Source organism: Antechinus flavipes, chromosome 2 (assembly GCF_016432865.1).
Source record: "Antechinus flavipes isolate AdamAnt ecotype Samford, QLD, Australia chromosome 2, AdamAnt_v2, whole genome shotgun sequence".
NCBI lineage: Eukaryota > Metazoa > Chordata > Mammalia > Dasyuromorphia > Dasyuridae > Antechinus > Antechinus flavipes.
The window spans coordinates 53,909,067-53,931,876 of record NC_067399.1 but is presented as its reverse complement, the minus strand read 5'-3'; the positions used below and the strand labels follow the sequence as shown (position 1 = coordinate 53,931,876).

The following is a 22,810-nucleotide window of genomic DNA, read 5'->3' as shown; positions in this document are numbered from 1 at the left end:
ATGAAAAGGTAAAAATTATTTAATTTACACACAGTTTTTGAGGAATATTTCTAATGAGTAAGATTAGGTTCCTTTTTATGGTGGTGTCTTCGTTGCCATTTTGGTATAGGGGAACTTAAGCCCTTCAGATTTCAGTTTCCTGATCTGCAAAATGAGTGGACTGGACTGCAGTCCAAAATGACTAGGAACCATGTAGAGAGCCAATCTGCCAACCAAGCATGAGGAAGGGACAACAAGTCACAGTAGTCCCTTCTTTAAGGGAAGAAAATCAAAGGTAAATTCAATAAGGAATCACAGTTTCATCAAATAATATTTATCATCAGCAATAATAATAGAACATCCACAATCAATGCCTACAAATATACAATAAATAGCCACCCTAATAATGACTACTAAAATGTAATCTGTATTGAATTTGAGAGTGAAGAATTACTCTAAAAAAATAGTCCACTTCATGCTTCTTCGGGATCTCGTTCTGCTTTTTGAAAAATTCCTGATTATTACTGATGTTAAATTATCCTTAGGTGCTGCTGAGAAGGACTCAGCATCTGGACTCAGCATCTGAAGAAGAAGCTAGGGAACAAGGAGAAAGGCATCGATTACCCACTCTTTGTCAAACCCAAACAATACCTCCTTGCCCCACCAGCTCAGGAGCCTATCCTCAGGGACAATGTCAGGGATGGACTGACTGCTTGCCCAGCTGAGTTTGATCAGATGAGTCCCCAAGCTCTTCAAGCAGGGAATCAGGAAGGCTTCTGGCTAAGGGTTCAGCTCCTGCTCAGAAAGGATCTTCCCATGGGTCCTCCCAAGCACTTACTGGTATGCTAATATCAACACAATAAATGCACTTAGGATGGAATGCTGTATATTGCAGATATTATGTCTCTTTCCTACTAGTTTGTAAACTTCATGAAGGTAGGAAGTAGGTCTTTTCTCTCCTTTCCCTCGCACATTGTCCTGAGCCAGGGGGAACATAATATAGATTGAAGATTATTGATTTAGAGATGGAAGGGACATCCAGTCCAAATCCCTCATTTTATGTATTAAAAAAAAAAAAAACAGGCAAAACTTGTCCGGGATCACACAGCTAGTAAGTGTCTAGGATACAATTTGAAACTCAGGTGTTTATGATAGCAAATCTAATGTTCACACCCTTACACCTCACTAACTAGTTAGGTGATGCTAGGCAAGTCATGTCGCCTTAACTGTGAAATTGGGACCTACTTCCCAGGGTTCATGTGAGGATTTAAAAAAAATTAATTGTAAAGGATGTAAAACAGTGCCTGGTACATAGTAGGTGCTTAATGAATGTTCATTCTCTTCTCTGCCCCCTTTACTATCTCTTTGTTGATTTTTAGACTTTTTCATTGTATTAGCTAATTTTGCCAAAATAATATTCTCCTTTTGTAATGGGGTGCTGGTTCTCTGGAAAGGGGAAAAGAAGATCTATTTGGGAAATGTAGGTGTTATAAAAACAAAAGATATAAGTATTTTTAAATATAATAAATTTTATAAATAAATCATAATAAAATTCATAATGAATGAGGTGATGGTGATTAGTCTCAATTTTTAACAAATATTTATTAAGTCTTTATTGTGGCAACATAGAACAACAAAGACAAAAATGCTAATGACTTTCCCTTGAGAAGCTCATGAAACATAAGACAAATGAGTTATCAAATAATTGTAAGAAGAAATTCTGAACTAGCTGTTGAAAATGGCTCCCATGGAAGATGGAACCTGTCCTGAGTCTCCCAAAAAGCTTACATTTCTAAGAGGTGGAAGAAAGGTGTGAGAGAAAAGGTACATGATATCTGGGGAGTGAGAAAGTTGGGAGTATGGGCTGATGGGCCAATCTGGCTGGACCAGAGAGTTTGGGAAGGAGTTGCAAAGGAAGGAATAAAAAAGTAAGTCTTCCAGGCCAGGAGATGGGTAGCTCTTAGATATTTCAGTAGGATCTACTTTATCTGGGTCTATCTACAAAGTAAAGATTCAGAGAGTCAGGGAGTTTCTTTACCCCATATGCAAAGAACATCGAGTTTCTTCCCTTTAGTTAAAATAAGAGGCTTTATCTCCTGTCACAAAACAGACAACTGTCACTTACTCTTTTCTTCTGGTCCCAAGTTACCTTTCCAGATTTATTACATAGAGCTCTCTACCTTCTCAATGATCTAGCTAAAGTGGCTTCCTTGCAATTCCTCCCATAGGACATTCCATCTTCCATTTCCAGAGCTTTGCTCAAACTGATCTCCATGCTTGGAAATACCCTCCCTTCTTCTCTCTACCTCTTAAGATTCTCTAGCTTCCTTCAAAAGTTATTTCCTGTCACCTCCTAAGAAAGACCTTTCCTTTCCAAGCTTCTGGAACCTCCATTCCACAGAGACCCATTAATCTAGGGGTGGAGGTGGATCATGCATGTGAATGTGTGTAGTTTATGTGCACTTGATGTACCATTGTCTTCCCTGATAAAAAGTAAGCCTCCTGGGGACAAGGAATGAGTCTATACAGGGCCTGGAACATTGTAAGCATTTAACAAATGCTTATTGGTGGATTGATTGGTGGAGATTACTTTAAATCAAATAATTTTCTAAGAATGACTGAACTTCCAGAGGGAAGTAGCAGGATTGGGAGGAAGAATGGTGGGAAATGGAATGAAGGGGAAAGAGTGGAAGAACATCCAAGATAAGATGGGTGAGATTTCCCTGCTGCCCTCTCTAGCCTTCTCCTCTCCCTTTAGCCCACTTACTCACCGAAAAACTGAGATCACGATCATTACAAGACCGTAAAAAGAGCCAATGACAAGCCCAGGAGAAAGGAAAAACAGCCCGTTGCTCTCCTGCTCCTGCTCCTGCTCCTCCTCCTGGGTCTGAGGCGCAGTCACTTGTAGCTGAGCCTGAATCATCTGCCACCTGCGGAGTCGCTCCTCATTGCAGCAAATGCGCCATTGGTGGTAGAAGATCCGGAAGCCCCCGGAGATACAGCCTGTCATGCAGACAAAAGAAGGCAATTTCCCCAAAAAGTAGAGGATGGGGGTCCCCGGGCAGGGGGATGGGGGCCCAAGAACTCCCCAGCAGCAGATGGCACTTCCCAATTCACTAGACAGGTCCACACCCAGCCCAGGATAGATGATTACATACCCCATTATTATTATTATCCCTACTGGGAGAAAAACTATCTTCTCTCATCCCCTGAACCAATCCTAAAGACATGATTTCATTGGCTACATCTTTCCCTCACCTCGTCTCTTGCCTGATTCCATCACAGAATTACAAGCTTAGTGAAGGATGGGACCAACACCACCATTGAGTCCAATCCTTTTATTCTAAAGATAAGGAACTCTGTAAGCATTTAGCAAATGCTTATTAGTGGATTGATTATTTTAAATCAGACAGTTTTCTAACAATGATTGAACTTCCAGAGGGAAGTAGGAGGATTGGGAAGAGGAATGACAGGGAGTGGAATGAAGGGGAAAGGGTGGAAGAATATCCAAGAAAAGATGGATGAGATCTCCCTGCAGCCCTCTCTAGCCTTCTCCTCTCCCTTTAGCCCACTTACTCACCGAAAAACTGAGATCACGATCATTACAAGACCGTAAAAAGAGCCAATGACAAGCCCAGGAGAAAGGAAAAACAGCCCGTTGCTCTCCTGCTCCTGCTCCTGCTCCTCCTCCTGGGTCTGAGGCGCAGTCACTTGTAGCTGAGCCTGAATCATCTGCCACCTGCGGAGTCGCTCCTCATTGCAGCAAATGCGCCATTGGTGGTAGAAGATCCGGAAGCCCCCGGAGATACAGCCTGTCATGCAGACAAAAGAAGGCAATTTCCCCAAAAAGTAGAGGATGGGGGTCCCCGGGCAGGGGGATGGGGGCCCAAGAACTCCCCAGCAGCAGATGGCACTTCCCAATTCACTAGACAGGTCCACACCCAGCCCAGGATAGATGATTACATACCCCATTATTATTATTATCCCTACTGGGAGAAAAACTATCTTCTCTCATCCCCTGAACCAATCCTAAAGACATGATTTCATTGGCTACATCTTTCCCTCACCTCGTCTCTTGCCTGATTCCATCACAGAATTACAAGCTTAGTGAAGGATGGGACCAACACCACCATTGAGTCCAATCCTTTTATTCTAAAGATAAGGAACTCTGTAAGCATTTAGCAAATGCTTATTAGTGGATTGATTATTTTAAATCAGACAGTTTTCTAACAATGATTGAACTTCCAGAGGAAAGTAGGAGGATTGGGAAGAGGAATGACAGGGAGTGGAATGAAGGGGAAAGGGTGGAAGAATATCCAAGAAAAGATGGATGAGATCTCCCTGCAGCCCTCTCTTTTTATTGGGCGTTCAATCCTTTTATTCTAAAGATAAGTGAGCTTTACTCCCATCAATTCACATAGCTTAGAAACATCTGAGATGGTATCTGGCCCATGGCCTTCCTGACTCCAAGTCAGGAAGCTCTGGCCTCTTGGACACAACTGCCTCTTCCTCGATCCAAGCAAAGAATTTCATGGCTGTATCCCTCAGCACCTAGCACAAAGGTCTGAACATAGCAGGGACTTCATATATGTTTGTTGATGGAATTGAATAATAACTTCTCTGGACCTCAATTTCCTCATCTTTAAAATGGAATTAATAATTCTTATACTTCCAAGTTGCACAAGGTTGTAACAAGGACTTTGCTGTAGAAATTATTTTGTAAAATTCCAGACACAATAATCTATCAGGGAGATAGATGGATAGAAAAGATTCAAAACTTAGATATTCCCTTTCCATCTCTAGTAGAGAGGAGGAAGCTTTCCTGAGGACAAATAATATTTCCTTTTTTTCTTTCTTTCTCCCTTCTTTCCTTTCTTCCTTCCTCCCTCCCTTCCTTCCTTCCTTCCTTACTCTTTTTCTCCCTTCCTTTCTGTTTTTTATATCTCTGACTCCTAAGATGAAGTGGCTGGCATATAACAGATACTTAGTAAATCAATCAATTATTGAACCTGTATTAAGAACTACTATGTGTCAGCCTGCTTGCTGACCTGAATTAAATAAAAGGAACCTTGGAGATTTTGTTATTGTTATTAGAAATTATATAATGTAATCCCTTCATTTTGTAATTTTACATGTAAAGAAGCTAAAACCTAGCAAGGTCCATGGTAACACAAGGAAATGTGAAAAAGAAATACAGAGAGAGAGAGAGAGAGAGAGAGAGAGAGATATGAATGGATAGATAGACAGACAAAGAAATAGAGATAGATGGTGAGACAGAGAGAGAAATAGAGATAGAAAAAGAAATGAAGGAAGAGAGGAAGGAAGGAAAGAAGAAAGAAAGACAGGGAAGAGGGAGAGGGGGAAGGGAGACAAGGAGAGAAAAATACAGCCTATTTCTATACCACTTTACAATTTACAAAGGACTTTCCTCTGGAAAACCTTTTAAAGTAGATAATATAGGCAAGTAATTATAACAATAGTAGGTAATAATAATAAAGTAGAATATAGCAGGCCCGTTTTACAGATGAAGAAACTGAGAGGTAAAGTAATAAACCAAAAATAATACAGCTAGTGAGCAAAAGAACTGGGTCTGGTTTATTTAACACTTGGCTAAAAAGATTTTTGTAAAAAGAAGAGTCTATAAACTACAAGCAACTTAAGATGTGGTATAAAGTTCTTTTTTGCCAATCTAAATGCTTTTATGACCTTTCAGTTTTCAAGATTTATCCATATATTTCTTCCCTGTGTTTAGCTGAGCATGGGGACAGCTAGGTAGCTCAGTGGATAGAGCACTGAGCTTAGAATCACGACAACCTGAGTTCAAATCTAGCCTTAGATACTTAATAGCTGTGTGACCCTGGGCAAGACACTTTAACCCTATTTACCTTCATCCACTGGAGAGGAAATGACAAACCCCTCCAGTATCTTTGCCGTGAAAACCTGACGACTGGTATGATCCATGGAGTCATGAACAGTCAGACAGGACACCCAGAGAAGTTAAGGAAGTACTCTCATCTCTCCTGTCTCCTGGATAAAGTATGAAATTCCCTGGACAAAATTAACTCTTTGACAAGACCGTTTGTTCTTGCAATGTTGAAGCCGAGACCCACTGTATTGTCCTTTCATTATGAAGGAAGCTTCCCCAGTTCAATGGGCCCTAGAGCTGGGCCTTGAAAAGCTGACAAGAATCCAGCCAGCTCAAGGGAAAGAGACAGCTCTCAGAAAAAGAAGGCACATTTATTAGGGAAAAGAAACAGAGACCAGAATTAAAGAAATAAGGCAGGAGAAGCATCATTGCAGAAAGAAAGCAGTAGATCAGACCCACCTACAGGAAAGGGAAGCACAATAAATCCACATTGGGTGCCTTGGAAAGAGACCTATATATTCACGTTCCACCTCCTCCTCCTCCACCTCCAGGAGAGAAGGAGCCAAGGCTTAAAGAGAAACAAGAATGGATCCTTTTGCTGGTACTGTGAGTCACATGGACCACAGTGGTCTCTTGGGTATCACTAGTGGACAATTTCTCCTGCCTGTTTATGGGCTCAGGTACCACACTATGCCTTTTCTGTCGACCCGAATAAAATATGTCCTATATTTAAAGCCTTGTTATGCTTAGGACTGAGTTAGCAGGAAGACTAAAGGCCCTTTCGTTCCCCTTTTCTGTAGAGACCCTGCCAGGAGCCAAATTCCATTGTTCTCTAGGGGAAAAGGCAGAAGGGGCATGAACTAAAAGAGTTTTGTTAGAGAAGGCTTCGAGATTGAGCCCCATCTGTATGAGAGAACCTCAAGGGCCTCAGTTCTTGACCACAGATTACATGTATACGGTCAAGCCAGGTCAACTTGCATAATTTGTCCATAATGAAGCTAAATGCCATCTGTCTCTATTCCCACATGCTGAGACTCCTTTTCACCCCATCTTTTCCAGATTGGAAACAGACCCACTGCCAAAAAGGCCTCTAAGGGTGTGTTCAAAATTCATGAAAAATTAAGGCATCCAAAAGTAGTACATAAGAAAAGAGCAGAACAAATTAGAAAACTCTATTTGGGGGCCACATTTTTCCCCATCAAGCTGAAGAAATAGTCAATTCATTGAAAGCAGGAACCAAGTGGCAGACATATAATAAATACTAGTAAATTTATTGGATGGATGGATGGATGGATTGAAAGAGGGAGGGATAGATGGATGGATAGATGAGGGGGAGGATTCTACATTAAATAAAATTCCAACATCCTTCCCATTCAATTTAATTCAAGTATTTATCCTACCACTGCTATGTGCAAAACACAGTGCTAAATCTTAAGAATGCAACCATAGAAATTAAAAACTGTCCCTGAAGGATCTGAGTTCAAATTTGACTTCAGACACTTAACACTTCCTAGTTGTGTGACCCTGGGCAAATCACTAAACCCCAATTACCTCAGCAAAAATAAATAAACTGTCCCTGACCTGAATAAGCTTGCATTGACAAGGAGAGATATAATGTGTAAAAAAAAAAAAAAAAGTAAACAGGAAAACATAAGAGTCTCTAAAGAACCACTAATAGCTAGTTGGATCAGGAAAAGTTTTTCATAGGGAATGACAACTGAGCTTGAAGGGAACCGAGGATTCCAAGAGACAGAGATAAGGAGGGAGTTCTCATTCTACTTGGTCCAGTGGATAGAGCATTAGACCTAAAGTAAGGAGGATTTGAGTTTAAATCTGGTCTCAGAAACTTACTAGTTGTATGACTCTGAGCAAGTCATTTAACTTCTGTTTATCTCAGTTTCCCCATCTGTAAAATGGGGGGGGGGGATAATAAAATACTTACCTCCTAGACTTTGTTGTGAGAATCAAATGAGATAATAGCTATAAAGTGCTTTGCAAACCTTAGTCATTATAACCATTGCTATTATTATTATGAAAAGGAATCGGGAGATTCCTGTGCCAATGCATAAATGAAATAGAGAAAGCTGAGTTCCTTGTTTCCATCAGTGGTTGAGAGAGCAGGAAGGAAAGCAGGTTTCACTTACTTTTGGTCCATATGAAATCTGATGTGGTCTTATGTGTCTAAAAGAGGAAAATAAATGGGAAAAAAAACATTTATATAGCACCTGTTGTGTGCCAGAAACTAGTCTAAGTACTTTATAGTTATCTCATTGAATCCTCTTAATAGCCCTGAGCAGTAGATGTCCTTTTTACAATTGTGGAAATAGAAGCAACTATTAAGTGACTTCCAGGGCCACACAGCTAGTAAGTATCTGAGACTGGATCTGAAATCTTGACAACAGGCCTAGGGCTCTATCCATTGCACTACCTGGCAGACTGAAACTTGGTCTAATGTAAACTTATCAAGTGATGGATCCATAAGGAAAGGGTGGTCCCCTACAAGTTGAGAATTTAAAATCTCAGGAAATGTAGAATGGTAACAGATCACAAATCAGCTATTTCTGCAAGAGGGAGCTTTTTGGTTATAATTTGCTTTAATTCTTGAAGCAGAAGGAGACCTATTTTTCCGAGTCATAGGAGGAAACAAGAGATGATCTGAAAATTTCATGATAGACTCAGCAAAGAAAAGCTCTATGATTCCTCCAGACATTCAAGGAGAATGGAAGGCTAAGTATTTTACAGACTCCCTGTGTTATAAGGCTACCATCTCTTAAAGCTGGCAGTGGAGCAGCAAGGTGGTACAGCAGGCAGAGAGCTGGCCCTGGAATCAGGAGGACCTGAGTTAAATCTGCCTTAGACACTAGACTCTTACTAACTGGATGACTCTGAGCAAGTCACTCAGTCCCAATTGCCAGGAAAGAAAGGCTGGAACAAAAATTAGAAGTATAAAAAACAGAGCATGGCAAACTGAGATGGTGACATTGGGCTCCAGTCTCATGTATGTGGTAAAGAATCAAAGGAGCAGAAGTACCACTGATGCAGCAACCAAGTTCTTAAGCCATACCATGACACATAGGATCATAGATTTAAAGATGAGAAAGAGTTTAGGAGTTGTCCAGTCTAGTTTTTATACATAAGGAAACTGAGACATAGAAAGGTTTCCAAAATCACCCACATACTAAGTGCCCAAGCAGCATTTGAACCCAGGGCTTCCTTGACCATAAGTTCAAAATATTAACCAGTATACCATGCTATGTATCTCAAAAAAGAAAAGAAAAGAAAAGAAACTATGGAAGATTCTTTTTAAAAAATCTAAACTCTACATATAATCAGCACATAAACTTCAAAATCACTTCATCAATGAAAAGGGTACTTAGAGGAAAATAAGATCCCCAAAGGGGAAGAAGGGGCCTTCGAACACATATTAGACCATAGAACACTAAATATAAAATGTCAGAGCTAGAAAGGATTTAGAAGTCTCCAAACTTTTAAATTCATACAGACCTCTCAATATATGTTACTTTGAATGCACTCTTTCATATATGAGGGTTTTATTATTTATTTATAGAGTATATACATCTACTACTAAATGATTCATTCTATCCATTCCAAGACTGCCTTGGAGTGATGTGGGGAGCCGAGAGCAAGTATACTGGGGTGGGAAAGAGAAACTTTCCCAGCAGCATTTGCAACTACTCCTGTAGGTGAGACTTCACATTTAGGTCATATTAATAGCCCAGACAGAAGGGAGAAGATTGGTAATTACAAGGCAGCAAGAAGGGGAAAGCAAGGGAGTGTTGAGGTATAATGGGTGAAGAAGGGTCAATATGGTTGTGTTAGAGATGTTTCATGGCTGGTCGTGGTGACACAGGTAAAGACCTATACCTTAGGACATGAGAATCTAAAGTATTAGACTCAAAGGACCCCAACCTTTTTAATTTCCATTCTCTCTCCTTCATCTATGTCTTACCTTCTTTAGGACTTTATGAAAACATTACTTGGGAAAGGAGAAGACCGTTAAGTGTCCCCCAGCTCTCCAAGGGTAAGCCAACTATGAAAAATTGTTTCATGGTGGTTGTCTCCTCCAATGTTCTGCTTTCTAAACCACTCCAATCTACTGGGGAATTAAGAGCAATTCAATGCTTTATCCTCCACTGGCTGCCTAATTCCCAAATTCTGCAGCTACCTTCCTCACCAGCTCACTGTGGTCTCCATTACTACCCATTATCCAAGTGCAACATCCTGCCCTCACTCTGTCCCCCATGCAACTCTCAGGTTAAAATAAAGGCTTTTACCTTCCCTGGGAACCTGACGGATCGAGGCACCCAATAAGGGAATGTAGCAAGGTCTCTTGGGACAGGGAGTTGCCCCCCAAAGGTGTGACAGGCACAGGTACAAGTCCTGGGACTTTTTGGGTAACATGATTGGAATTTTCTCCGGACCTATTTGAGTTGAAAAAAGAACATTTAAAGGAATTGTTTATGACCTGAAAGAAGAGAAAGACCATAAAAGACAACTAAACATAGAAGTTAAAAACAAACAAACAAACAAACCTGGAATGCCTCCAGTCTAATTTTTTCTTTTTGGGAGAGGGGGGAAATTTGTTCCAAGTCACACAGGTCAAAATAGCAGTACTATGGATTGAACGCAGGTCTTTGTGGACACAAAATACGGTATCCTGGTCACTGTAAAACTCAGCATGGTAACCCTAAGAGGTAAGTGCTCTTATTATCCCAATTTGACATCTGAGTAAACTGAGGCAAAATGATTTACCCACAGCCACACTTAGTTAAATGGCTGAAACAGCATTCAAACTCAGGCTCAGTGCTCTAACTACTGCCCCACCTAGTAACTTCAAGGACTTAAATAAAGACTTCCAGGGATTGTGAGTTGATAACTTCAACTTCACCACCTTTGTTGTCAGGAAGGGTGAATCTATTCCAACCTGTAGACTTTTAATCAGGAAGACATTCAATCAACTGATTCTTACATTTTCTAACATAGCCAATTATGGGAAATTTTTTTGGCTTGGCTAGATAGTACTAAGGTTTTGTTTTTCTTTATTTTTCTAGTAGGCACAGGGGGTAAGAGAAAGAGAGACAATAAAGTTTGTTACTTAATTTCAAAGAAATTCTAATGGAATTAAAGCTAGAAATCTATATAGCAGGAGAGGAAGAGCGCAAAGTTTGTAGCCAGTAGGTCCCAGCTCTTCTTTTAGAAACCACAAAAGATTGGACAAAATCACTTAACATCCTTTAAGTCATTCAACATCCTTTGTTTCCTCATCAGTAAGATGAATCTGCCTAGTAGACAAGGATATTAACTTGATCACAGATTTAGAGTTGGAAAGGTTTTTATAAAATATCCAGAATACTCCTTCATTTAATTGTGAGTCTAGAATAAGAAAATGGATGAGTTTTGAAGATCACAGGACTCTTTGAAAATGTAAAAAGAAATTATGAACGCCTTTTCACTCATTCTATAATTCCAATCAAACTGGACCAGTCACTGCACTTTAATCTTGTCTTGCCATCTCTCACTTTTATATATTCTCAAAGGCAGGCAGTCCTTCCTGTCCCAGGAAAGTACTTCCTCTTACTTCCACTGATAGAAATCCTTCTCTTCCTTCAAGACCCAGCTCAAGTGCCACCTCCTCCTTGAAGTCCATCCTTCCAAGTGCAAATGTCCTCCCCTTTATGAGTGAGCATTATGTTGGAGTAGTCCTTTGTCTCTAACAAATTCTACCTCGTGACATCCCTTACATGCATGCACGTTTCGTCTCTCTTCTCAGACTGTAAGCTAGTTCCTTGAGAGATGGGACCTTAGCGATTCTGTTCTTTACCTTTGCACTCTCAGCACCTAGCACAGTGTCTTGCCTGTATTTCTAATCTAGCCCAGACCTGTCACTTCATCCATGAAGGAAATTACCAGTTTAGATCAACAACTATTCTACAACAGATAGCTTTAGAGATTTGTTTGGGACAGTGATGGCTCACCAATTTTCTTAAAGTTACAAAAGTAGCAAAAGTTGTCAAAGAAGGAACTTGAAGTGAATACTTACTGGATCCCAGGCTGTCTGAATTTCATACCTTGAATATAGTGGGCATTTTATTAGTTTTGTTTCAATATACTGAAGAACATGACCCCCACATAAAGTCATAGCATGTAACAGGTCCAGGTAAGTTAAGTGATTTGCCCAATGTTATAGGTTATAAATTTGAAATTTTTAACCTAAATCTTCTGCCTCTAGATTCTGTCTTCTTTTTTAGTAGCCTCACCTCTTACTTCTACAATCTACACCTACAACTTCTACAATCACCTCAACCACATTTTCTCTATTCCTAGTCACCTACCAGCTTCTGGGGTCTCAGAGACCGAGGGACCCAGTAAGGGAAGTTTGCTTCATCCCTGGGCACAGGTAAGAAGCCTCCAAAGTTGAGCTGCCGAGAGGAACACTGACAACACGGTGGCACTGGGTAAAAACTATCATTGTTTGAGGCATCCTGGTTGAGCCAAGAAAAGAGAAAGACATGAAGATGGAGTCAAATATGGATCTTAAATCCTAATCCTGGCCAGAACAGAAAACCAATCTGGACCATGAAACTAAATTCAACCAACAAGAGAAACAGATAGGCTCCCTAATGATGGATGTTGTGCTGAGTCATACTGGAACTCATGCAAACAAAGTTCACGATAAGAGGTGACCACATGAGCCATAGCTAATATTTTAAAGTAACTTCATCTCCAATATTCCCTACGTGAACTCTTCTCTCTAGCTATACTGAATTCCTCTCTGTCCCCACAAAACCCATATTGTGCTTTCTCATACACTCTTTCCTCACTTCCATCTCTTAGAATCCCTGGATCAGTTCCATTACAGATGACTTCCCCACCCCATCCTCCACCTCACCCCCAGCTTTATACTTTTGGTTAGCAATCTGAAAATACTAGAGAGCCAAGACTTCAGGGACCCAAGAGAAATCTTTTGAAAGTTAATTATCAGAAAAAAAAAATTTAATGTTTTGTACAAGAAGAAAATAAATCCAGTATACAAATTTCATCTCAGCAACACCATAAATGATGGATATTATTTTATAAGTAATTGGGTTTTTTTTAAGATTTTCAGTTTCATTTTTGCTAATAATTTTGCTATCAGGTGTAATGACAACAGATTAGGTAATTTGTTGGTATAAGAAATTTCTGTCAGAGAAAGGACAGTTTTACTGGATCCCAATGTCCATATTATCCATCGATTAATCTTTTAACTATAATCAGTTCTTAACATGGTGACCTATTAGCACCAGAGTTGCCAATAACTTAGGGTTATTTTTTTAAATTGTTTTTTAACATCTTAAAAGTATTTCACTATTTTTAAAAATATGATAAGGTCATTCTAATAGCCATCTGCCAGCTTAAACTTTGTTTTATATGAAATTATGTGTATATATATGTATCTATACATATATATGTATATGTCTTCTTTCCATGTTGCTTTATAGCTATTATAGACACACACATATATACAAACATGTGAACAGTCATATGTATGTATATATTTATATATATATAAACAATATATATGTCTAAAATGCAAACTTGTATATGTGTGTATAATGTGTATAATGTCTTATGGTGTGTGCATACATATACATGCATGTATACATTATTATGAGAATACTTCAAGGATTCTTTCAGAATATCCTCTGTATGTACATATGTATTTATGTGTATACATGCATGTTTTGTCCCCATAGTTAGGATGTAAGCTCCTTCAGAGCAAACATTGTTTCAGTTTTGCCTTTGTATCCCCAGAACCTAGCATAGTGCCTGGCATAGAAGAGGTGCTTAATAAATGCTTACTAATTGATTCCCACTTTTATCCTGTCGCACACAACTTCTCCCTCCCTAGAAGGCTGTCCTCAAGACCCAGCGGCACAGTATAAGTGCACACACCTGTCAGATTGGCTAGAGTGACAGGGAAAGATAATGCAGAATGTTGGAGGGGATGTGGGAAAACAGGGACACTGATACATTGTTGGTGGAATTGTGAACACATCCAGCCATTCTGGAGAGCAATTTGAAACTATGCTCAAAAAGTTATCAAACTGTGCATACCCTGTGTGTGATAAAGCAGTGCTACTACTGGGCTTATACCCCAAAGAGATACTAAAGAAGGGAAAGGGACCTGTATGTGCCAAAATGTTTGTGGCAGCCCTGTTTGTAGTGGCTAGAAGCTGGAACATGAATGGATGCCCATCAATTGGAGAATGGTTGAGTAAACTGTGGTATATGAACGTTATGGAATATTATTGTTCTGTAAGGAATGACCAGCAGGATGAATACAGAGAGGACTGGCGAGACTTACATGAACTGATGCTAAGTGAAATGAGCAGAACCAGGAGATCATTATATACCTCAACAACAATATTATTTGAGGATATATTCTGATGGTAGTGGATTTCTTCGATAAAGAGAGCTAATTCAGTTTCAATTGATCAAGGATGGACAGAAGCAGCTACACCCAAAGAAAGAACACTGGAAAATGAATGTAACTGTTTGCATTTTTGTTTTTCTTCCCGGGTTATTTCTACCTTTTGAATCCAATTCTCCCTGTGCAACGAGAAAACTGTTTGGTTCTGCACACATATATTGTATCTAGGATATACTGTAACCTATTTAACATGTAAAGGACTGCTTGCCATCTGGGGGAGGGGGTGGAGGAAGGGAGGGGAAAAATCAGAACAGAAGTGAGTGCAAGGGATAATGCTGTAAAAAATTACCCTGGCATGGATTCTGTCAATTAAAAGTTATTTAAAAAAAGAATATAAGTGCTAGCTCTAAAGACTCATGCTTACTACTTATTAATAACTTCAATCCAATTAAACACTTATTAAGCACCTATTGTATGGAAGTTACTATGCCAGAAAATGGAGGAAAAAAGAAAAAAATGTTTTTAGGACTCACCATACTACATAGTTTAAATTTTACTCTGGAAATACAATGTACACATAAGCAAATACAAAGTAACAGGACTCATCACAAAATAATAACCACAACAGGAAAGGCCTCATGTAAAATGAACCTGACTTATGTTCTAAAAGAAGCTAAGGACTCTAGCAGGCAGTGATGAGGGAAAAATAGCTATTCTAGATATGGGGGACTACTGGTGCAAAGATGGAAGATGGAATGCCATGTATGGATAATAATTAACAGGTTATTTTAACTAGAATGGAGTTTGGAAATGGAAATAATTTAACATCAAACTAAAAAGTTATAAAGGAGCCAAATTGATGAAGGTCTTGAACGCCGAATTGAGAAATATGTGTTTAATGCTAGGGACAATAAAGATCTAGGAAATCAAATAATGTTGGTTGAAGAGGGTAAAAAGGAAGAAGTAATATTGTCAGTTCTTATGTGTTAGGAATATTAATTTGGCAGCTATGTGGAAGATGGAATAGATAGGGGAAAAGTCAGAAGGCAGGGAGACCAATTAAGAAGCTATTACAACAATTCAGACAAAATACAATGAACTCAAGGAAAAGCTGTGTACGAACAGGGAATAGATGTACTGATACTGTAGGGGTATGATGGACAACATTCAGTGACTGATTGGATAGGAGAGGTGAGTGAGCAGAAAGAGTCGAGATGTTTCCAAATCTGTGCAATATTCGTGACTGGAAGAGTAATGGTATCCTCAATCAGAAAATGAGATGTTTGAAGGCACTATGGATCTTAGAGGGAATACAGTGAGTTCTGTTTGGGGCATGTTGACCTCAAGGTCCCCATGTGACATCCAAATGACTCTCAGCCACAGAGATTTCTCCTCTTCTTTGGAACCAGCATGGCACAGTGTAAATAACATTCACTAACTCTGAAGTCAGAGGACCATCTGAGCTCAAAATCCACCTCTGACACTCATAAAGCAAGTAATCTTGAACAAATCATTTAATGTCTCTCTGTCTCAATTTCTTCATCTGTAAAATGAAGAGGATATGCTGAATGACCTCTAAGTTCCTCCTTCCAGCTCCAATGAAATCTATGATCCTATGCAATTCCCATAGGACAGCCTGGGCAATTAATTCTTTGGGCAATTAATCAAAGGCTTGGACTGACTGTTTCTGGTTATCAGGCTCATTGATTGACTAAGTGAAGGCAGGGGCATCTCCATTTCTCTCTCCCTCTCAGTAAGGCTGTAGTATTACTAAGTAATGCTTTTCACAAAAGGAAGACTAAATAACTATTTAGGGGCCCATTCATTCCTCCTCCCTTCAGCTGAAGATTATGCCCTTATTCCTCCCCTCAAAAAAATACCCAAAAGTAGTTGCATTCTGAACTATTATCAGTCATTGATCTTCAGAGGTGAATGAGTTTGCCATTCTTTCTCATTATTGGTTTTATTAGGGAAAGCTCTTTAAAGATATAACTTTATGGATAAACCTGTTATGTCAGGTTTGGGTTAAGTTAGATGACCTCTGAGATTCCTTCCAATTCAGGGAGTCTGTGATTTTCCATACACACTGACGGGGAAGAATGAGAATAGCAGGGGGCATGGAGATCTGAGTCAGTGAAGAGATACTGAAGGAATACACAGGTGGTTTTGACATTTTTTTTCCTTGAAGGGCCCAAATTCCCTGATGGAAGACAGAATCAGGATTGAGATGAGTTAACCCCTCTTCCTTTTTCTCCCTCACCTTATTTAAGTCTATGAATTTCACTTCTGACTTCAAGTATCGAGGTTCCTTTTTCCTAGATAAGAAGAAAAGGAAGTCCTTAGAACATGTAAGGTTTCCTACAGGTCAGGGGATGCTGAATGGAAGAAGTTAATAGGCTTAAGGAGGCTCACCTAGGAAGCCAGAGTGTGCAGTCCAACTAAGCCCCAGCAGGACCTCCTTCTGAATCCAAAATGTCAAAGAGAAGGTCAAAGGCTGGGAGTGGTGCCTGTGTTTGAGTGTGTGGAAGCAAGGTTGTGAGCTTGTGTGTGTATATGAGTTTGTGTGTGTGTGATCCAGATGTGAATGCAGCATATGAGTGTGACCATTTGGGGCAGAAATTCTTAACCTATTTTTATATCATGGATGCCTTTGGTAATTTGGGAATACTATAAACTCCTCAGAATAATGTTTGTGGATTTTTTTGGATAATAGTATTTTATTTTTCCAAATAAATGCAAAAATAGCTTTCAACATTCATCTTTGCAAAACCTTGTGTTCCAAATTTTTCTCCCTTTCACCCTTCCCCAAAGATAGGAAGCAATCCATTATAGATAAAAAATATGCAATTAAAAAAAAAGATATGCAATTCTTCTAAATATACAGAATAATGTTTTTAAACAAAAAATAGGATTATAAAGGAAACGAATTATGTTGAAACACAGTCATCAAAATATTGGGGTTTTTTTCCCAATCAAAGATCCCAGGTTAAAAACTCCTCACTTAGGAAAAAAAGTTGTTTGGTGTTCCAAGTTGAAATTGGTGCTAGGTTTGCTTCAACAGAACTGGATTATAATACCAGTCCTTCTGAATTCCTCCCTGTGCATGCACATTGACTTCAGTGAGCTTATATAAAATGAAGGGATTCAAATACATGATCTTCTCAGGTCCCTTTGAGCTTTAAATTTTATGACTTCATATTCTAAATTCCTGCACGTATGCATGTATTTACACACATACACACATGTGCATGTACACATACATGCATGTATATAACACTTCACTACAATGGACAAAAGAAAACTACCTACCAAATTATGGACCTGTTGTCACGATCCCAATCCTGCTGTCTCTGTTCTAGAAAAGAAAAAAGAAGAAAGAATGTGGTCTCATTCTCTTCTCTAGTAACATAGGAGGGGAGGATAAGAGGTTGTGGAAAGGAACATTTCACAAGAGATGAAATGGTGACTTGGGCAAAAGTTTGTATTTCTTAAGAACCTCGGGGATTTAAAAATAAATAATCACCACTAAGCAGTTGAAATCAGAAAAACCCCATAAAGTCAATAGCATGTTACTTTTATGTTAGTACTCAAAAGTCCTAATCCTTTTCTCTTTCTTTTTAGGACAAGAATTCTTAACTTCAGGTCCATGAACTTGTTTTGTCTTTTAATGTTTTGATAACTGCCTTTTAAATGAATTGGGTTTTTTTGCAGTCATCTGTATTTTATTTTATTATTTATTTTAATAAAATTCTCTGCATTTAATTTCATTATTTATTATCTTAATAAAAACCTCTACTTAATTTTATTTCTATTTATTAATCTTAATAAAATCCTCTGCACCAGGAGATCATTATACACTTCGACAACGATATTGTATGAGGACATATTTTGATGGAAGTGGATTTCTTTGACAAAGAGACCTAACTAACTTTCAATTGATAAATGACGGACATAAGCAGCTACACCCAAAGAACGAACACTGGGAAACAAATGTGAACTATCTGCATTTTAGTTTTTCTTCCCGGGTTATTTATACCTTCTGAATCCAATTCTCCCTATGCAACAAGAGAACTGTTCGGTTCTGCAAACATATATTGTATCTAGGATATACTGCAACACATCCAACATATAAAGGACTGCTTGCCATCTAGGGGAGGGGGTGGAGGGAGGGAGGGGGAAAAAAATCGGAAAAGAAACAAGTGCAAGGAATAATGTTGTCATTATAAAGTAATCATTTAAAAAAATAAAATAAAAAATAAATAAAATAAAATCCTCTGCATTTCATTTTGTTATTTATTTTACCTTAATTAAAACCTCTATTATATTATTACTATTTATTAATCTTAATAAAATTCTCTGCATCTCACTTTATTATTTGTTATTCACCTTAATAAAAACCTCTATTTTATTTTATCATTATTATTTGTTATTTCTCTTAATGAACTCCTCTGTCTTTTATTTTATTCATTTAATACATTTATGCATTTAAACATATGATTCTGCAAAGAGGTTCATAGGTTTTTCCACACCGCCATAAGGTCTAGGACACAAACAAGATTAAAAATGATCTACAGTTAAGAAGAATTTTAGAATTCATCTAATCCAACACTGTTTTTTCTTTTTTTTTTTTTTTACAAATGAAGAAGCTGAGGTACAAATTCATAGTATTCATTCATTCAATCAAAGGCAGGATTTAGATCTACATCCTCTAGCCCAGGGCTTCTTAAACTTTTTCTTCTTGTGACCCCTTTTCACTCAAGAAAATTTCATGTGACCCTGGGTACATAGGTATATAAAATAGGTATAGATAGCAAATATTTACTGATAATAAATCATGATTTCATGTTCCATGTTCAGTTATGTGACCCCATATGGAATCATGACCCACAGTTTAAGAAGCTTTGTTCTGTTTCACATCTAGTATGCTTTCTACTGTATCAATAATTTCTGCCACTGTTTCTCTCTTCATCATTTTCCCTTTTTCTCTACAATTTGGGTTATTGAACAAATTTAAGATATAAGGATATTTCTATATATTCTAAGTAAAATGAAAGTGTGTCCACTATTTTATCCAGATCTCCAAAGACATGATTTTAAGCAAGCCTAAATATTTACCCAAATTGGAAATCTTGATTTTTCTATCCCTTGAAAAAATAAAAGTAAGAATTTTGCCATAAACCCATAAGTACACATAGTCACAGAAGTAGTAACTGCATTGTGACTTTCTACTTTCTCTTTAATATCCCACAACAAAAATTTGCCAGATTTCCAGTTCTTACAATATATAATTCTTAGAGGAAGGTTTTTTCCCCCATTTATTAGCATATTATATTGAGATTTTCATTATGATTTTAAGTGCAGAAGATAACATTTGGAAGACAAACTATAATTTGCTCAAACTCTATTGGATAGTTTTAAGTCTGCCCAGTCATGCCTATATATATATTGATTGTCAGTGCTCTACAGAGATTTTCCTTGGAATAGTTAGAAATGCTCCAGTTTGAAATGAATATAACCTGCTTGCATTTTTGTTTTTCTTCCGGGTTATTTCTACCTTCTGAATCCAATTCTCCCTGTGCAACAAGAGAACTGTTCGGTTCTGCACACATATAGTGTATCTAGGATATACTGTAACCTATTTAACATGTAAAGGATTGCTTGCCATCTGGGGGAGGGGGTGGAGGGAGGGAGAGGAAAAATCGGAACAGAAGTGAGTGCAAGGGATAATGCTGTAAAAAAAATTACCCTGGCATGGGTTCTGTCAATAAAAAGTTATTTAAAAAAAAAAAAGAAATGCTCCAGTTTTGTATTTGCCTACAATCTCTGGGCTTCCCTTCTCTCATCAATAAAATAAGGATTTGGACTTGAGAATCTCTGAAGCAGTAGTTCTCAAAATATGTTCTGGGATACACCTGAAGGTTCTGTAACAAGATTAAAACTGTTCAATACTAGGCCATTTAAATTTCTAGTATGATAAATATTAATAGACATAACCTGCATAAACCAAAATTCAGGGATGGTCTTCAATAATTTAAAGAATCTTAAAGAGTCCTGAGATCAAAGAGTTTGAGAATCACTGCTCAAACATACCTCCTACTCTAAAATTCTACTTCAAGGACTTTTAATGTCTGGGGCAGTTAAGATGGCACAGTGGATAGAGTGCCAGGCCTGAATTCAAATCCAACCTCCAACATTTACTAGTTGTGTGATCCCAGATAAGTTAACCTTATTTGCCTCAGTTTCCTCATCTGTAAAATGAGCTGGAGAAGAAAATGGCAAAACACTCCAGGTTTTTTCTTTGCCAAGGAAACCTCAACTTGCCAAGAAAAATTGGACACAAATTAAAATGAGTGAACAACTTGTAAGTGAGATAGGCATAATTAGGATATATTAGGTTCAGTAAAATCTTAAACCATGACATTTCAGGGGATATATCATCTTATTATTTTATGTAAATTGACCCCCATTGAAACAAGCCAGTTCAATTTCCCCAGTCATGTGGGAAGCTTAGATGCAGCTATCCTCGACTCTCTATGCCCTCTAACTTTGTTTGGAAATGGCTCCAAATTCCCAAGGGACTTGGTGGCTTTCAGAGTTCAGTTTTCTCGGTCATAATGCCCTGTACTTGTTCTCAGTGTTCCAAAAGAACAAACAAGCTTAGCTAAGCAGTCACCCCTCTATTCCACTTTGACCACAACTTTGGGGTCATTTCCTCAAATGAGGGTAAATGATAGACTGACCAAGGTCTATTCCAGTTCTCCCACTCTATAAATCTATTAGTCTCTATGTGTTGCAATAATCATACTAAGAAGTAAGATCTCCTAAGCATAAAAAAGCCAAAGAAAATCTCCCATAAATAAATATTCCACTGTAAACTTATTGCTCTTAACATATTTGGTCTTTTATTTTTTTCCTAACCGAACTCCTCCTGGACATTTGATATTTTTCTAATATCCTCTTCCTGTCATTCTGGCTGGCCACTAGATGTCCACAGACTGCCTGTTTGATTGCTTAATTGACTAATGGACCTGACCCTTTCTACCTCTGACTATGTCTTCAGGATAGAAGAAACTAAGTCACCAAGCCACAAACTTCAAAGAGCAGGGAGGAATGGAAGACAGTAGACTAGAGCAGACTAGAAGACAGGAAACCTGGATTCTGTATCCAGCTGTGTGAGCCTGACCAAGTCACCTCTCCTTCTCTGGAAAATTAAGATATTAGTTTAAGTCATCTCTAAGATTCCTGCAGTTTTGAAATTCTTTGACTGTAGTGGACAATCGGTCTTTCCCATGTCAATCTGGGATGCCTTACTTTAAGCGTACAAACTTGGCCTGCCAATGGGAAATGTAATATGGAAAAGCATCCCCCATCTCTCCATCAGAAGGATATTTGGTCTTTGCAAAAGCTGGCCAGTCTCAGGGCTGACCTCTTCCAACAAAATCTCTAATCAGACCACAAGCCATTTTTGCTGGAACACTTACCCTTAGGTCTTGAAAACACTGGTTTCATCCTTGCCTCCTCTTCACCCCGGGATCTGCTGCTTTTGGTCAGGCCTAGTGAGCTCGGACATTCCTTCCCAAGGCCTCTCTTCTGGTAGGTCTAGATTCGTCTGCTTCTCAGTCTCTTGAATTCCTTCTCCTCCTGAGAATCTGTTGGGTAACATGTCATCATCACTCACCATCATTATTTTAATTACAAGTACCATTATTATAAGTGCACCAACACTTTAAAAGAAGGGACAGATGTGCCAAAGGTCCTTTTCCCACATGCCATTCGAAAACATCTCTCCTAACTCTCTCTCCTGCAGTCACCGACACATTATCAGGTATGAGAAGGCTGTGAGATCCCACCTGATCCGAGTCCCCCATGGCCCTTTACATCATATAGGGAAGACACATTCCCTACACTCTAAGAATTTATATTCTCATAGAATCTTAGAATCTTTGCAACATGGAGTAGAAAGAACCCCCAGAGGTCATTTTATCTAGTCCCCTGCCTCGAAGCAGGCTGTGCCAAAAGCATTTCGGTCATGTAGCAAGTAAAATCCAAAACTTTCCTGAGAATTACTTTTCCAGCATTAATGGTCTTTCTTCTGTAATAGTTTTTTCTTGTATCACAAAATCTCTCCAGAATTATCCATCAATTAGAGAAAAAGCAAATGGAGTGCCTGCTAGATCACCAGCATTGTGCTAAGGACATATGGGACATAGAACAAAATATAATACATGAGTCCAGGAGCTCGTGGTCTGCTTGGTCAGATGAGTCACAGACACCATGAAAAGATAAGTAAAAATACAGGCAGGGTATGGTAAGTAAGGGCTTAAGTTGAGACTTAACCATAAGAGCCTAGAGGAGGGAGAAGTCCCTATGGCCTGGCATGGCCAAGGTCACAGAGGAAGTGGGATTTGAGATAGCAAGAATCTTAAATTTTTTTGCATCATAGGTCCCTTTGGTGACAGTCTGTAGTAAAGCTGTGCATCCCTTCTCAGAATAATGTTTTCAAATGTACAAGATAAAATATATAGAATAACAAA

General features: G+C 38.6%; 1 protein-coding gene across 3 annotated transcripts; it reads right to left on the bottom strand.

Annotated features, from left to right (window-relative positions):
- Window positions 1-291: 291 nt before the first annotated feature.
- On the bottom strand, window positions 292-22,168 carry C2H16orf95 (chromosome 2 C16orf95 homolog). Of its 3 annotated transcripts, XM_051974828.1 has the most exons (9): window positions 22,127-22,168; window positions 21,758-21,925; window positions 17,586-17,631; window positions 16,537-16,591; window positions 12,199-12,348; window positions 10,141-10,287; window positions 7,990-8,026; window positions 2,751-2,982; window positions 292-573 (listed from the first exon to the last, which is right to left on the bottom strand). In XM_051974828.1, exons 2-9 carry the CDS (start codon window positions 21,783-21,785, stop codon window positions 555-557), a joined length of 714 nt encoding a protein of 237 aa, XP_051830788.1. In that variant the 5' UTR covers window positions 21,786-21,925; window positions 22,127-22,168; the 3' UTR covers window positions 292-554. The 3 variants fall into 3 exon arrangements, with proteins under 3 accessions (XP_051830788.1, XP_051830787.1, XP_051830789.1); XM_051974827.1 differs by lacking the exons at window positions 2,751-2,982; window positions 22,127-22,168 and adding an exon at window positions 3,560-3,791 and having other exon boundaries at window positions 21,758-22,085; XM_051974829.1 differs by lacking the exons at window positions 12,199-12,348; window positions 22,127-22,168 and having other exon boundaries at window positions 21,758-22,085.
- Window positions 22,169-22,810: the final 642 nt, after the last annotated feature.

What these genes read in the sequence shown, in the direction of transcription:
- C2H16orf95 (XM_051974828.1), bottom strand. Translation starts at nt 21,785, where the DNA reads ATGAAACCAGTGTTTTCAAGACCTAAGG. An exon ending in CTCTGAGACCCCAGAAGCTG is followed by an intron (nt 10,288 to 12,198) that starts GTAGGTGACTAG and finishes CAACTCAAATAG; the next exon opens with GTCCGGAGAAAATTCCAATC. An exon ending in CCGTCAGGTTCCCAGGGAAG is followed by an intron (nt 8,027 to 10,140) that starts GTAAAAGCCTTT and finishes TTCCTCTTTTAG; the next exon opens with ACACATAAGACCACATCAGA.